Source organism: Orcinus orca, chromosome 1 (genome assembly GCF_937001465.1).
Source record: "Orcinus orca chromosome 1, mOrcOrc1.1, whole genome shotgun sequence".
Classification (NCBI taxonomy): domain Eukaryota; kingdom Metazoa; phylum Chordata; class Mammalia; order Artiodactyla; family Delphinidae; genus Orcinus; species Orcinus orca.
In genome coordinates, this window is record NC_064559.1 from 178,279,171 (window position 1) to 178,292,132 (window position 12,962).

At 38.5% G+C, this 12,962-nt stretch overlaps 1 protein-coding gene across 2 annotated transcripts in view; it reads left to right on the forward strand.

Moving 5' to 3' along the window:
• The window catches only part of ZMYND12 (zinc finger MYND-type containing 12), a 34,562-nt gene that overhangs the window by 3,882 nt on the left and 17,718 nt on the right, over nt 1-12,962 (forward strand). Inside the window, exons 2-3 of one of the 2 annotated variants that reach the window (XM_004266363.4) lie at nt 7,079-7,220; nt 7,897-8,068. In XM_004266363.4, coding sequence (XP_004266411.1) covers nt 7,079-7,220; nt 7,897-8,068 — 314 coding nt within the window. Of the gene's footprint in view, nt 1-7,078; nt 7,221-7,896; nt 8,069-12,962 lie in introns of those variants that run through there. The other variant, XM_004266364.3, reaches the window with a different exon arrangement.

Here is a 12,962-nt window from a genome sequence, read left to right on the forward strand (position 1 = left end):
AGCTCAGGAACATATAAATATGCACCCTTTCTTTAGAAGGGAAAGATATGCAGATGCTGTCAGTAGAAAAAAAGTTCAGGCAGTTAAGTAAGTTAATATTTCCATTGCTCACACAATTACTCAGTAAGCCCGTATTAAATAAATACCCTGTGGAAGTCACCTATTTCTTTTTTTTTTTTTTTAACATCTTTATTGGGGTATAATTACTTTACAATGGCGTGTTAGTTTCTGCTTTATAACAAAGTGAATCAGTTATACATATACATATGTTCCCATATCTCTTCCCTCTTGCGTCTCCCTCCCTCCCACCCTCCCTATCCCACCCCTCCAGGCTGTCACAAAGCACCGAGCCAAGTCACCTATTTCTTTATTCTGGCTGTTAAGTGCTTTTATTGATTTGTTTTCAATAATTCTCTATCAAAACACCCTTAAAAATGCTTTTTGTCATGTCTATGAGAGCTGTCACAGTTTATAAAGAACATACTTTATCGCATTTCTGTTGTCCCAGGAGAAAGGAAGGAGAGAGAGTATTTGAACACAGCTATGTATTGTCTATGACTGCTTTGATGCTACAACAACAGAGTTGAGTAGTTGCAACAGAGACCAAGTAGCTCGTAAAGCCCAAAATTTACTATCTGGCTGCAAGAAAAACCTTGCTAATCCCTGCCCTAGGTTATTGTTACCTGTTTTGGACTATGTATAAATGGAATCAAATAGCTAACTTTCTCACATTTAAATAAAAATATATAATAGGCAATAGAAATGCAGAAACCTGTGATTGTATGCATCCAACCACAGTCTCAAAATACATGAAGCAATAACTGTCAGAACTGAAGGGAGAAATAATTCAATAGTAATAGTTGGACACTTCAATATCTGCCTTTCAACAATGAATAGAACAACTGGACAAGAGATCAGCAGGGAAATATAAGACCCGAACAACACTATAAACGAACTAGACCTAACAGACATTTATAGAATACAGAATATACATTCTTCTCAAGTGCATATGGAACATTCTCCAGGGTCAACCAGCTATTAGATCATTAAAAAATCTCAGTAAATTTATAAGGATTGAAAATATACAAGGTATGTGCTTCAACCACAATGGGATGAAATTAGTAGTCAATAACAGAAGGAAGTTTCAGAAATTTACGAATGTGTAGAAATAACACACACAAACAACCAGTGGGTCAAAGAAGAAATCACAAGAGACATTAGAAAATGCTTTGAGGTAAAATGAAAACAAAAGCACAACATACTAAAACTGATGTGACGCAGTGAAAGCAGTACCTAGAAGGAAATTTATAGCTGTAAACACATATGCTAAAAAAGAAGGAAGATCTCAAACCAATAACCTAGTCTTATACTTTAAAGAGTAGAGAAAGAAGAGCAAACTCAACCCAAAGCTAGCAGGAGGGAAATAGTGAAGATTACAGCAGAGATAAATGAAATAAAGGATACGAAAACAATACAGAGAATCAACAAAACCAAAAGTTGTTTCTTTAAAAAGATTGAAATTGACAAAAGTTTAGCTAGACTGACCCAGAAAAGAAGACTCAAGTTACTAAAATCAGAAAATGGAAGTGGAGGGACTTCCCTTGTGCTCCAGTGGCTAAGGCTCTGCGCTCCCAATGCAGCGGGCCCTGGTTCGATCCCTGGTCAGGGAACTAGATCCCACATGCCGCAACTAAGAGTTCACATGCTGCAACTAAAGATCCTGTGTGCTGCAACGAAAGATCCCGCATGCCTCAACGAAGATCCTGCATGCCGCAACTACGACCCGGCTCAGCCAAATAAATAAATAAGTAAATATTTAAAAAAAGAAAATGAAAGTGGAGACATTGCTACCAACTTTACAGAAATAAAAGGGATTATGAGAATACTATGTACAATTGTATGCCAACAAATTTGAAGTCCTAGATGAAATATATTCCTAATAAGACACAAACTACCAAAACTACTCAAGAAGAAATAGAATATCTGAGTAGGTCTATAAATAAAGAGATTTAGCTAAGTAATCAAAAAACTTTTCACAAAGAAAAGCCCAGGAGGATTTCACTGGTGAATTCTGTCAAATATTTAAAGAAGACTTAACAATTCTTCACAAACTCTTCCAGAAAATAGAAGAAGAGGGAAGAGTTCCCAACTTCTTATGAGGCCAATATTATCCTAACACCAAAACCAGAGAAAAACATCAAAAGGAAACTACAGACCAATATCCCTTATGAATATAGATGCAGAAATCCTTAACAAAATACTAGCAGACCAAATCCAGCAGAATATAAAAAGAATTATATATCATGACCAAATGGAATTTCTCCCAGGATTTCAAGGTTGGTTCAACATATGAATATCAATCAATATAAAACATCATCTTAATAGAATAAAGAAAAAATCATATAATCATCTCAATAGATACAGAAAAAACATTTGGCAACGTCCAACACCCTTCATGATAAAAATACTTAACAAAGTAGGAATAGAAAGGAATTTCTGTAACTTGGTAAAGAGTATCTATGAAAGAACCATAGAGAAACACAACATTAGCATCATACTTAATAGTCAAAGTCTATAAAATCTTTCCCTTGTAAAATCAGAAATGAGGCAAGAATGTCACTTTCACCACTTCTATTCAATGTTGTACTAGAGGTTCTAGTTGGGGCAATTAGGGAAGACAATGAAATAAAAAGCATCCAGCTTGGAAAAGAAGGAGTAAAAGTACCTCTATTCACAGATGACATGATCTTATATAGAGAAACCCCTAAAGAACCCACAAAAAAACTATTAGAGCTAATAAGTGAATTCAGAAAGGTTACAGGATATACAAGATAAATATGCAAAAATCAGTTATATTTCTGTATACTAGCAATGAGCAATCTAAAAATGAAATTAAGACAGCTATTCCATTTACAATAGCACTTTAAATAAAGGAATAACCATAGAAGTACAAGACTTATACACTGGAAAGATACAAAATATTGTTGAACAAAATTAAAGAAAACCTAAATAAGTGGAAGGATATTTCATATTCACAGACTGCGAGACTTAATATGAAACAGTTTGATCTGCAGATTCAATGCAATCCCTGTAAAAATTCCAATTGTCATTTTTGCATGAATGGACACTCTGATCCTAAAATTCATATGAAAATGAAAGGGACCCAGAATAGCTAAAAAAATCTCGAAAAAGAGCAAAGTTGGAGAACTCACATTTCTCAATTTCAAAAGTTACTACAAAGCTACAGTAATAAAGATAGTGTGGTACTGGAATAAGGATAGACCTATAGATTGATGGAATAGAATTGAGAGTCCCAAAATAAGCACATACAACTATGGCCAATTGTTTTTCTTTATTTTTGCAGTTTTTAAAAATTGAAATATAGGTCATATTCCATTTATAGTTATTATAAAATATGGCTACATTCCCCATGCTGTACAATATATCCTTGTAACTTATTTTATACATAGTAGTTTGTACCTCTTAACCCTATACCCCTATATTGCCCCTCTCCCTACTGGTAACCACTAGTTTGTTCTCTATATCAATGAGTCTGCTTCTTTTTTGTTATAGTCACTAATTTGTTGTATTTTTAGATTCCACATATACGTGAGATCATTACAGTACTTGTCTTTCTCTGTCTGACTTGTTTCACTTAGCATAATACCCTCCAGGTCCATCCATGTTGCTGCAAATGGCAAAATTTCATTCATTTTATCTTAGCAGTATTCCAGTGTGTGTGTGTGTGTATGTGTGTGTGTGTATGTGTATATATATATATCTCACATCTTCTTTATTCATTCATGTGGTGATGGACACTTAGGTTGCTTCCATATCTTGGCAGTTGTAAATAGTGCTATGAATATTGGGGTGCATGTATCTTTTCAAATGAATGGTTTTTTTGTTTTGGCTATATACCCAGGAGTGGAATTGCTGGGTCATATGGTAATTCTATTTTTAGTTTTTTGAGACTACTCCATACTGTCTTCCACAGTGGCTGCACCAATTTACATTTCCCCCAACAGTGTATGAGGGTTCCCTTTTCTCTGCATCCTTGCCAACATTTACTTGTGTTCTTTTTTGTTGATAGCCATTGTGGTTTTGATTTGCATTTAACTGATGATTAGTGATGTTGAGCATCTTTTCATTGCCTATTGGCCATCTACATGCCTTTTATGGAAAAACATCTACTCAGTTCTTCTTCCTATTTTTTAATTGGGTTGTTGTTTTTTTGATGTTGAGTTGTATGAGCTATTTATATATGATGGATTATATATGATGGTCATATCATTTGCAAATATTTTCTCCCATTCAGTAGGTTGTCTTTTCATTTTGTCAGTGGTTTCCTTTGCTGTGCAAAAGCTTTTAAGTTTAATTAGGTCCCATTTGTTTATTTTTGCTTTTATTTCCTTTGCTTTAGGTGACAGATCCAAAAAAATATTGCTGTGATTTATGTCAGAGAGTGTTCCTGCCTAAGTTTTCCTATAGGAGTTTTATGGTTTCTGGTCTTACATACATTTTGAGTTTATTTTTGTATATGGTGTTTGTTAGAGAATGTTCTTTTACATGTAGCTGTCCAATTTTCCCAGCACCACTTTTTGAAGAGACTGTCTTTTCTCCATTGTATATTTTTGTCTCCTTAGTTGTAGATTAATTGTATGTTCAATTGATTTTCAACAAGGGTGCCAAGGCCATTTAATTAAGAAAAGAATGGTCCCTTCCAAATGGTGCAGGGATAACTGGATATCCATATGCAAAAGAAGAATTTGGACCCCTACTTTACACCATGTTCAAAAAGACTTAAATATAAGAGTTAAAACATAAAACTTTTAAAAGGAAACATAGTTGTAAATCTGTGTGATTTTGGATTAGGGAACAGTTAGATATGACACTAAAAGCACAAGGAACCAAAGGAAAAATAGATAAGTTGGGCACCATCAAAATGAAAAACTTTTGTGCATCAGAGCACACTATCAAGAAAGTGAAAAGACAACCCACAGAATTGGAGAAAATATTTGCGGATCATGTATGTTAAGGATCTATTATCCAGAATATGCAAAGAACACTTAAAACTCAAAAATAAAAAGATAAAGGACCTGGTTTAAAAAAATGGGCAAAGGATTTGAATCAACATTTCTTCAAAGAAGATATACAAATGGCCAATAAGCACATAAAATGATGCTCAACATTATTAGTTATTAAGGGAATGCAAAATAAAACCACAATGATATACTACCTCACACACACTATAATGGCTATAATAAAAAAGGACAGAAAATAGAAAGCATTGACGAGGATGTAGAAAAAATGGAACCCTCATACATCACTGGTGGGATTGTAAAGTGGTACAACCTATGTTAAAACAGTTTGGCAGTCCTCAAAAGTTTAATCATAAAGCTACTGTATAACCCAGCAATTCCATTCTTAGGTGTACCCAAGAGAATTGAAAATATATGTTCGCACAAAAACTTGTACACAAATGTTCATTAATAATAATAGCCAAAAACTGGAAACAACCCAAATATCTACCACCTGATGAATGGATAGACAAAAAATGATATAGCCATTCAGTGGAATAGTATTCAGTAGTAAAGAATACAGACATAAAAGCCATATTGTCTGTTTCCATTTATATGCAAAGTCCAGAACAGGCAAATGCATAGAGAAAATAGATTAGTGGCTTCTGGGCAACAGTGGTTGGAGGGAAGAATGAGAGTACCTGCTAGAATAAATGGAGTTTATTTTTTGAGTGATGAAAATGCCCTGAAATTAGATAGGGTGATGGCTATATGACCTCAAGAATATAAGAAAAACATTGAACTGTGCACTTTAAGAGGATGACTTTTATTGTATGTGAATTATATATCAATATCAATTATGTATCAATTATATAAACATATTTGGAGGAAGGGTCAGATTAGGTAATGGATTTAGGAGTCATTCATAGAGGCAATTATGTAAGGAATAGGAGGCAATTCCCTGGTGGCCCAGTGGTTGGGACTCCACGCTTTCACTACTGAGGATGTGGGTTCAGTTCCTTATCGGGGGAATTAAGATCCTGCAAGCCACGTGGCATGGCCATTAAAAAAGAATGGGAGTAGATTCTCTGTAGGAGTGCTGTCCAATAGAATTTTTCTGCAATGATGCAAATGTTCTATACTTGTACTGTCCAATTAAGTGTTTAAAAAATACTAAATATGCATATAAAACAGTCAGAAAAGCTGTATACCAAACTGCCACAATGCTTCCCTCTGGAGAACTAAAAAATGACTGGCTTTGGAGTACAGGCCTAGAGTAACTACTTACTCTTGACACCTGTGCTTCCTTACCTTAAAAAAATAATGATTTTGTCTTGTTTTCAAAAAGTTAAACAGTTACTTTCATGACCACCTGCTGCACCACTAGGACTGGAGGGCATTCACAGTGTATTCTATGTGAATGGCCCTCCTAGAGCACAGAAGACAATGCAAATGGTGCTCTCCCAAGCCATGCAACATATATATATATATATATATATATATATATATATATATATATATATACATACACACACACACCTATAATTGGTATATATACTTATAATTGGTATATATATATATACCTATAATTGGTATATATATATACCTATAACTGGCATATATATATACCTATAATTGGTATATATACTAATTATAGGGAAAGTGTCTCCTAGAGCCTCATCAAATGTAAATTTCTTTCCTTTCCCTAAGAAAAAGACACTTAAATTGATCAGCTTCAGTGTTCAGATATTTTGAAAATGACCTTAGACCCATGCAGAGTTAAAGTTGTCTTTGTTGTCATTAATGAAGAAGAAAAGCAGAATAACCACATCATATAACTGCCTGCAGAAACAACATCCTCCCGCACCCCTGGTTTTTACACCGCCACCCAATAACCACGTGAAGGAAAAGCGATTTGTGTCGGAAATGGCTTTGGGCTCCCTGCCTGGTTTGTGTTGGGCTTACTTTTCTAGTTTCTAGGGCTGGGCCAGCAGTAGGGCCAGGAGAACCAGTGGGCAAGCCAAAGGTAAAGATAATGAAGTCCACGTTTTCGTTGTCAGTGGTGTGGTTCATCAAAGAGCTGATTGGGGCAGCATCCATGAGAAGATATGTCAGCTCCTGATTCCCCTGCGCACTTCCATGCCCTTCTACAACTCAGAGGAAGAACGGCAGCATGGCCTGCAGCAGCTGCAGCAGCGGCAGGTAGGGCTTATAGGACGGTTGCAGGGTTAACTCACGGGTGCAGAGAACCTGCCCAGGGAAAAGGTTGTACTGTGCGAGGTCACTAAACTATAACCTCTGAGGGCAGAGACTTGGTTTTATGTCTTTATGTCCTCAATACCATTGTTGTTCTCCACATATCTACTGAAAACCTGCAGCATTAGTGAATATTAGTTATATTAGTGAATATTAGTTAATATATTAGTTAATATTAGTTAATATTATATTAGTTAATATTAGTGATATTAGTGAAGCAGGATAACTCCAGAAGGAAAAATATGTTTCTTTCAAAATTAACTCAAATAGAAAGGCAGAACATTTTAGATTGTCCTGAGACATTACAGCTTTGCTAAACTAAAATTTTATTAAAAATGTAAGAATAATAATCATTTAATAATTTTATATTGAGCACTCATTTATGCCAAGCACCAACCTAAGATGAGAAGATACTTGTTCCTGGACCTTGAGGAACTCACAGTCCAGAGTTTGCCTTTTTAATCACCTATTTTGGGTCTCATGTCCGCCTCAATGCAGGCAGGCTCACTGTGTGCTCTCGAGCAGGTCATCAGGTGTTGGCCCTATCTCCAGGTGTACCTATATCCACCATTGCCTTTTACCCTTAGACTGTCTCAGAGAGTCTAGTTTTTTTTTTCCACAGAAGCATTTGATCGAATTTTGCTACACTGTAGCCCAGAAATATATCTTTGAAGGAAAACATGAAGATGCTGTCCCAGCAGCTTTGCACTCTCTTCGCTTCCGCATGAGTGTTCATGGCATGAGTTCAGTAGAGCTGGTACCTGCTTACCTGCTGTTGGCCGAGGCCAGCCTTGGTAAGTGAAACTGACTTGAGACACCCTGGAGCCTGTAAGAAGTGCTATACTGGGTCATATCAGTGGCCAAAGTACCCAGCTTTGGCAGTGGCACCAAGATACCTTTTGTGGAAGAGCAGGATTGCTGTAAAGTTTGGCACAAGGTGGGGAAGGAGATGTCATGGACGTTTTGGTAAAACTGAACGAAATCCACTCTAGCTGGCCTTAGCAAAAGGAGGAAATTTATTAGGACGCTGAGGTGTCCTAAGGGAAGTGAGACTTCATGAGATACTAAACTCAGAATGCTATAACAAACCAAGGCTGGTGGTCTCTGTTTCTGTCTCTTGGGTCCTGGGGTCTTGTTTCTTGTCTCTGTTTCTAGGTTTCTCTCTCTGCATCTGCTTTATTTTCCACCTCTGCAGACCAGATTTTTCTACCCTATTCTTACTGCAGAAGACAGCTACCCCAAAATGTCAGATGTAGCTGAATTTACATTGAATTTACATATCCTCCAGGTTCAAGGTGGGTTATAGAAACTAATTAGCATCTGATTTCCAATGTTAAATTCCTGGAAGAAAGAATTGTGTTGACTCAGCTTGACGGCGGCATCTATCTGTATCTACCTTTGTGTCAGGGTCACATAGTTCAAACACGGAAATAGGAACCTGCTCCTATGGACGGCAGAGGCAGTTCTGAGAGCGGGGCACAGACATCACACATGGTGGTTGCTACAACAGGAGAATTAGCATTTTTGAGGGGAATTAACATTTTTGAGCATCGATAGCCTTTTAGGTACTGTACTACTACTTTATATCTTAACAGCCACTATTTAAAAAAAACTTTTTAAAAAGTAAAACTGTAGGAAATACAGTACAAAGAACTTTTTCCCTAAGCTATCTGAGAGTAAGTTGCTTACTTGATGCCCTATGCCTTGACTACTTCAGTATGTATTTCCTACAGAGACGTCTCCTTCTTGACCACAATACAACTATCATCCATGATTATCTACTGAGCAGACCCCATTCAGCTTTTCCAGTTGTCCCAATCACATCTTTACAGCAAACGGGTAGAGTCCAGAATCACACTTTTCATTTTGTTGCCATGTGTCTTTAGTCTCCCTCATTCTGGAATAGTTTCTCAATCTTTCCTTGACTTTTATGACTTGGACGCCTTCAAAGATTAAAGGCCAATTATTTTACAAAATGTCCTTCAATCTGAGTTTCTCTGATGTTTCCTCATGACTGGACTGAGGTGATGTGTCTTTGGCAGGAATATCACTGAAGTGATGCTGTGTTCTTCTCATCCCATCCTATAAGTGGGCACATGTTTTTATTTTGTCCCATGATTGATGATGTTCATTTAAGTTACTTTATTAAGGTGGTGTCTGCCAGGCTTCTTCTCTGTAAAGTTACTCTTTCTTCTCTTTGCAATGAATAAGTATTTTATAGAGAGGTATTTGGAACTATATAAATATTCCATTCCTCAACAAACTTTCAATGAATTCATTTATTTATTTATATCAACATAGACTGTTGTTTTCCTGTTTTATTTAGTGGGTTACAGTCCATTACTATCATTAATTTGATGTTCAAACTGTCCTTGATTTGGCAAGGGGCAGCCCATCACACTGGCTTCTGTGTCTCCTTAACACATCCCCATTGTTCTTTTTTTTGGCTACATGGCTTGTGGGATCTTAGTTCCTCGACCAAGGATTGAACCTGAGCCGTAGGCACAGAAAGTGTGGAGTCCTAACCACTGTACTGCCAGGGAATTCTTCCCCATTGTTCTTTGATCACTTTCCTGCTTTCTGGAACATACCTCCAAGGAGCCTTGATTTGTTTTAGCAGAAAATGGAATTTAGAAGCCAGGAGTTGTGCACTGGACATACTCATTGCTATTGAGGTATGGCTGCTCCCAGGCTCTCAATGGACAGAATTAGGGAACATGTGTAAATATAATAATGTGTATATGTGCATTATTTCTAAATCTCCATCTCCGTCTCTACATCTGTATCTGTATATGATCATGGGTCCATAGGAGTACATTTAAATCCACAGGGTTCAATCTCATTTTCTACCATTCCATGTCTATAGCTCCCTTCTCTGACAGTGAGAACGCTGGCTTCCATTTTCATTGATGTATTTATATATTTAGTTGGTTACCCTGTATGAGCCAACCTCCCATCTCCAATCCTATCCTTTCCCCTTGCAGATGCCCTCCTCTCCTTTTGGGGGCTCTGACTCCTATTCTGGGATGCCTCTTCTGTATGGACCCCCTCCTCACTGGTTTGGGCTCCGACTTCATACCAGGCCACTTAGCTGCAAGAATGCCCTCTTTACCCTACTCAGATCTGACTCGCCATTCTGGACTGTCCCTCCTCCCAAGCTAGTGGAAGAGCACCGGACAAGGAAATACAGCCCAGGCTCTCTTTATCTCTGACACTGACTATCTATAGGATTTTGGAAAAGTCACCCTGGCCTAAATCCCATCATCTTTTATTTGGATTACTACCTGCCAACTGGTCTCTGCACATCTTCCCTGGCCTCCTTCCAACCTGGTCTCCAAACAAAATGTGACCAAGTCACTCCAATAAATAAAGACCAAGTTCCCAAAGCAAGCTATGAGTCCCTGTTTGGTCCAGCCTTTATGAATTCTCTCACCTCACCTCTCATTCTTTTCTCTCTCCCTTTCAGTGTGTTGGCCTTCTCTCGGCTCCTCAGAAGCACTGTGATGCTTCCTTGTTCTGGAAGGTTCTTCTCTAGCCACTCCCCCCACTTCTCTGCCCCTCCCCTTCACCTAACTCACTCCTATTCATCCTTCAGGTCTCAGCTTGAGTCACCACCCCCTGATTAGAACCCTTTCCCAAGCCCCCAGATTGGGTCAGGTCTCTTTTTATGTAGCCACTTAGAAACCTCTTTCTTTTTTCTGGGCACTTACTTTGATAATAATTATACATTTTTTGATGAGATTATTTAATTAAAGTTCCTCTCCTGCACTAGACCATAAGTTCAGGGAGAACTGGGACTCTGTCTATTCTTTCTCCTCGGAGTGTCTTTACATCCAGCACAGTACTTAGTGCAGGGAAGGTACTCAAAAACTCCTTAGAACCTGACACCTAAATGGGAACTATGTAAGCATTTGTTGAATCTGAGTCCACTTCACAGGATTGTTTTGAGGTTTAAATGAATTTATGTATAACGGACAAGAAAGTGCTTTGCAAGCAGAAAAGTGCTGTCTAAATGGAAGGTTTCGTTTTAACTCCCACAGTTACTGATTTAAAACCTTGCCAACCTTTCTGAAAGTCTAAATAAATCATGTCCCCTGTGGACATGCCTCTCCCACCTTAGAGATTCCTCCAGACTGGAGTGGAAAAATAAGAGGCATTCATACTTTTTTTCAAAGTAAAACTTTGGAATTTTAACGCACTAGAAATGACATTTTCAGTAACTCTTCAAGGAGGAGCCACCTTACTCATCTTCCCCCACTGTTTTTAGTGTTTTGGAACCGGGAGAATCTAGGTAATAAATTCCAACTCTTTTTTTTTTTTTTTTTTGCGGTACGCGGGCCTCTCACTGTTGTGGCCTCTCCCGTTGCGGAGCACAGCCTCCGGGCACGCAGGCTCAGCGGCCATGGCTCACGGGCCCAGCCGCTCCGCGGCATGTGGGATCTTCCCGGACCGGGGCATGAACCCGTGTCCCCTGTATCGGCAGGCGGACTTTCAACCACTGCGCCACTAGGGAGGCCCAAATTCCAACTCTTTACTAGCCGTGTATCCTAGTCATCAAGCTTTTTCTTACCTTAGGGCTCTCACACATACCACCTGGGATGCTGTTTTCTCCCTCTTATATGGCTTTCTTTTCAACCTTCAGGTACCTGCTTAAACGCCACCTTCTCAGAGAGGTGTTCCCTAATCATCCAGAGTAGGTTTCTCTGCGCCTTTTTTGATCACTGTGTTCTGTCCATTTCCTTCCTATCACTTCATTTTTTGTTTCTTTATCGTGTAACGAATTCACTCAACTGTGAACTTTTTAAGGTCAGGGATCCAGCATGCACTGAGCATCCGGCAGAGTGGTAGAGACTCAACAGATTAGATGAATATAGGATTGAATGAATGCGCGGTTTCCTCCTCTGATATTTCTTTTGCAGGATTGTTGGCAGACTTAAATCCCAGATGCAGATGGCCTAGCCTAGTGTAAGGCATGTGTAAGGCATAGGGTAAGGCAGGCCCTCAGTTAATGATTCCTTTTGCTTCCCCTGAGTGCCTCACAGCCACACCTTTGAATCGTCTGTGACTGTTTTATTCTGTGCTCCTTTACTTTCATCCGCAAGTCCTGCAAAATCTTCCCCCATAATGTCTCTCAGATCTGCCACTAACCCAGTGTAAGCCTGCTGTGTCTCACCCTTAAGACAAGTACCACCGCTCCATGAATTGGCCATCCCTTCTCTCTCTACTGCATATACCCTGAAAGTCACCCTTCAGGATAGCCTCACTTCCTTTGGCAACTTTAGGTCTCTAACCCTACACCTCTCCAGGTAAGCACTGTATGTAGGAGGGCATGCCTGAACTTACCCACTCACTGGTCACAATCTTAGTTCTGACCCGCTTGTCACAGCTTGTTCTTCTCACCTCATTATACCCTGCTCTCTGAATATGCAGCCTTGTAGTTTTTTGCTCTCAAGTAGGCTTTTTCCTTTGGGACTGATGCTTGTTTAGATGTGGTTCAGCTTGACCTGGGGGCCTTCCTTTTTTCAGCAATACCTCTGTAAATGAGAACTGGACAACGAAACATGTAAATTTCCAATATATATCAGTGCCCCCTACCAATTGTTTCCCAAGATAAATGTCTTAGCTAAGAGTCATTTGCTTCCTTAAATTTGACAGGGCCTCAGTCTAAAGCTCTTATTTTTTTAAGCA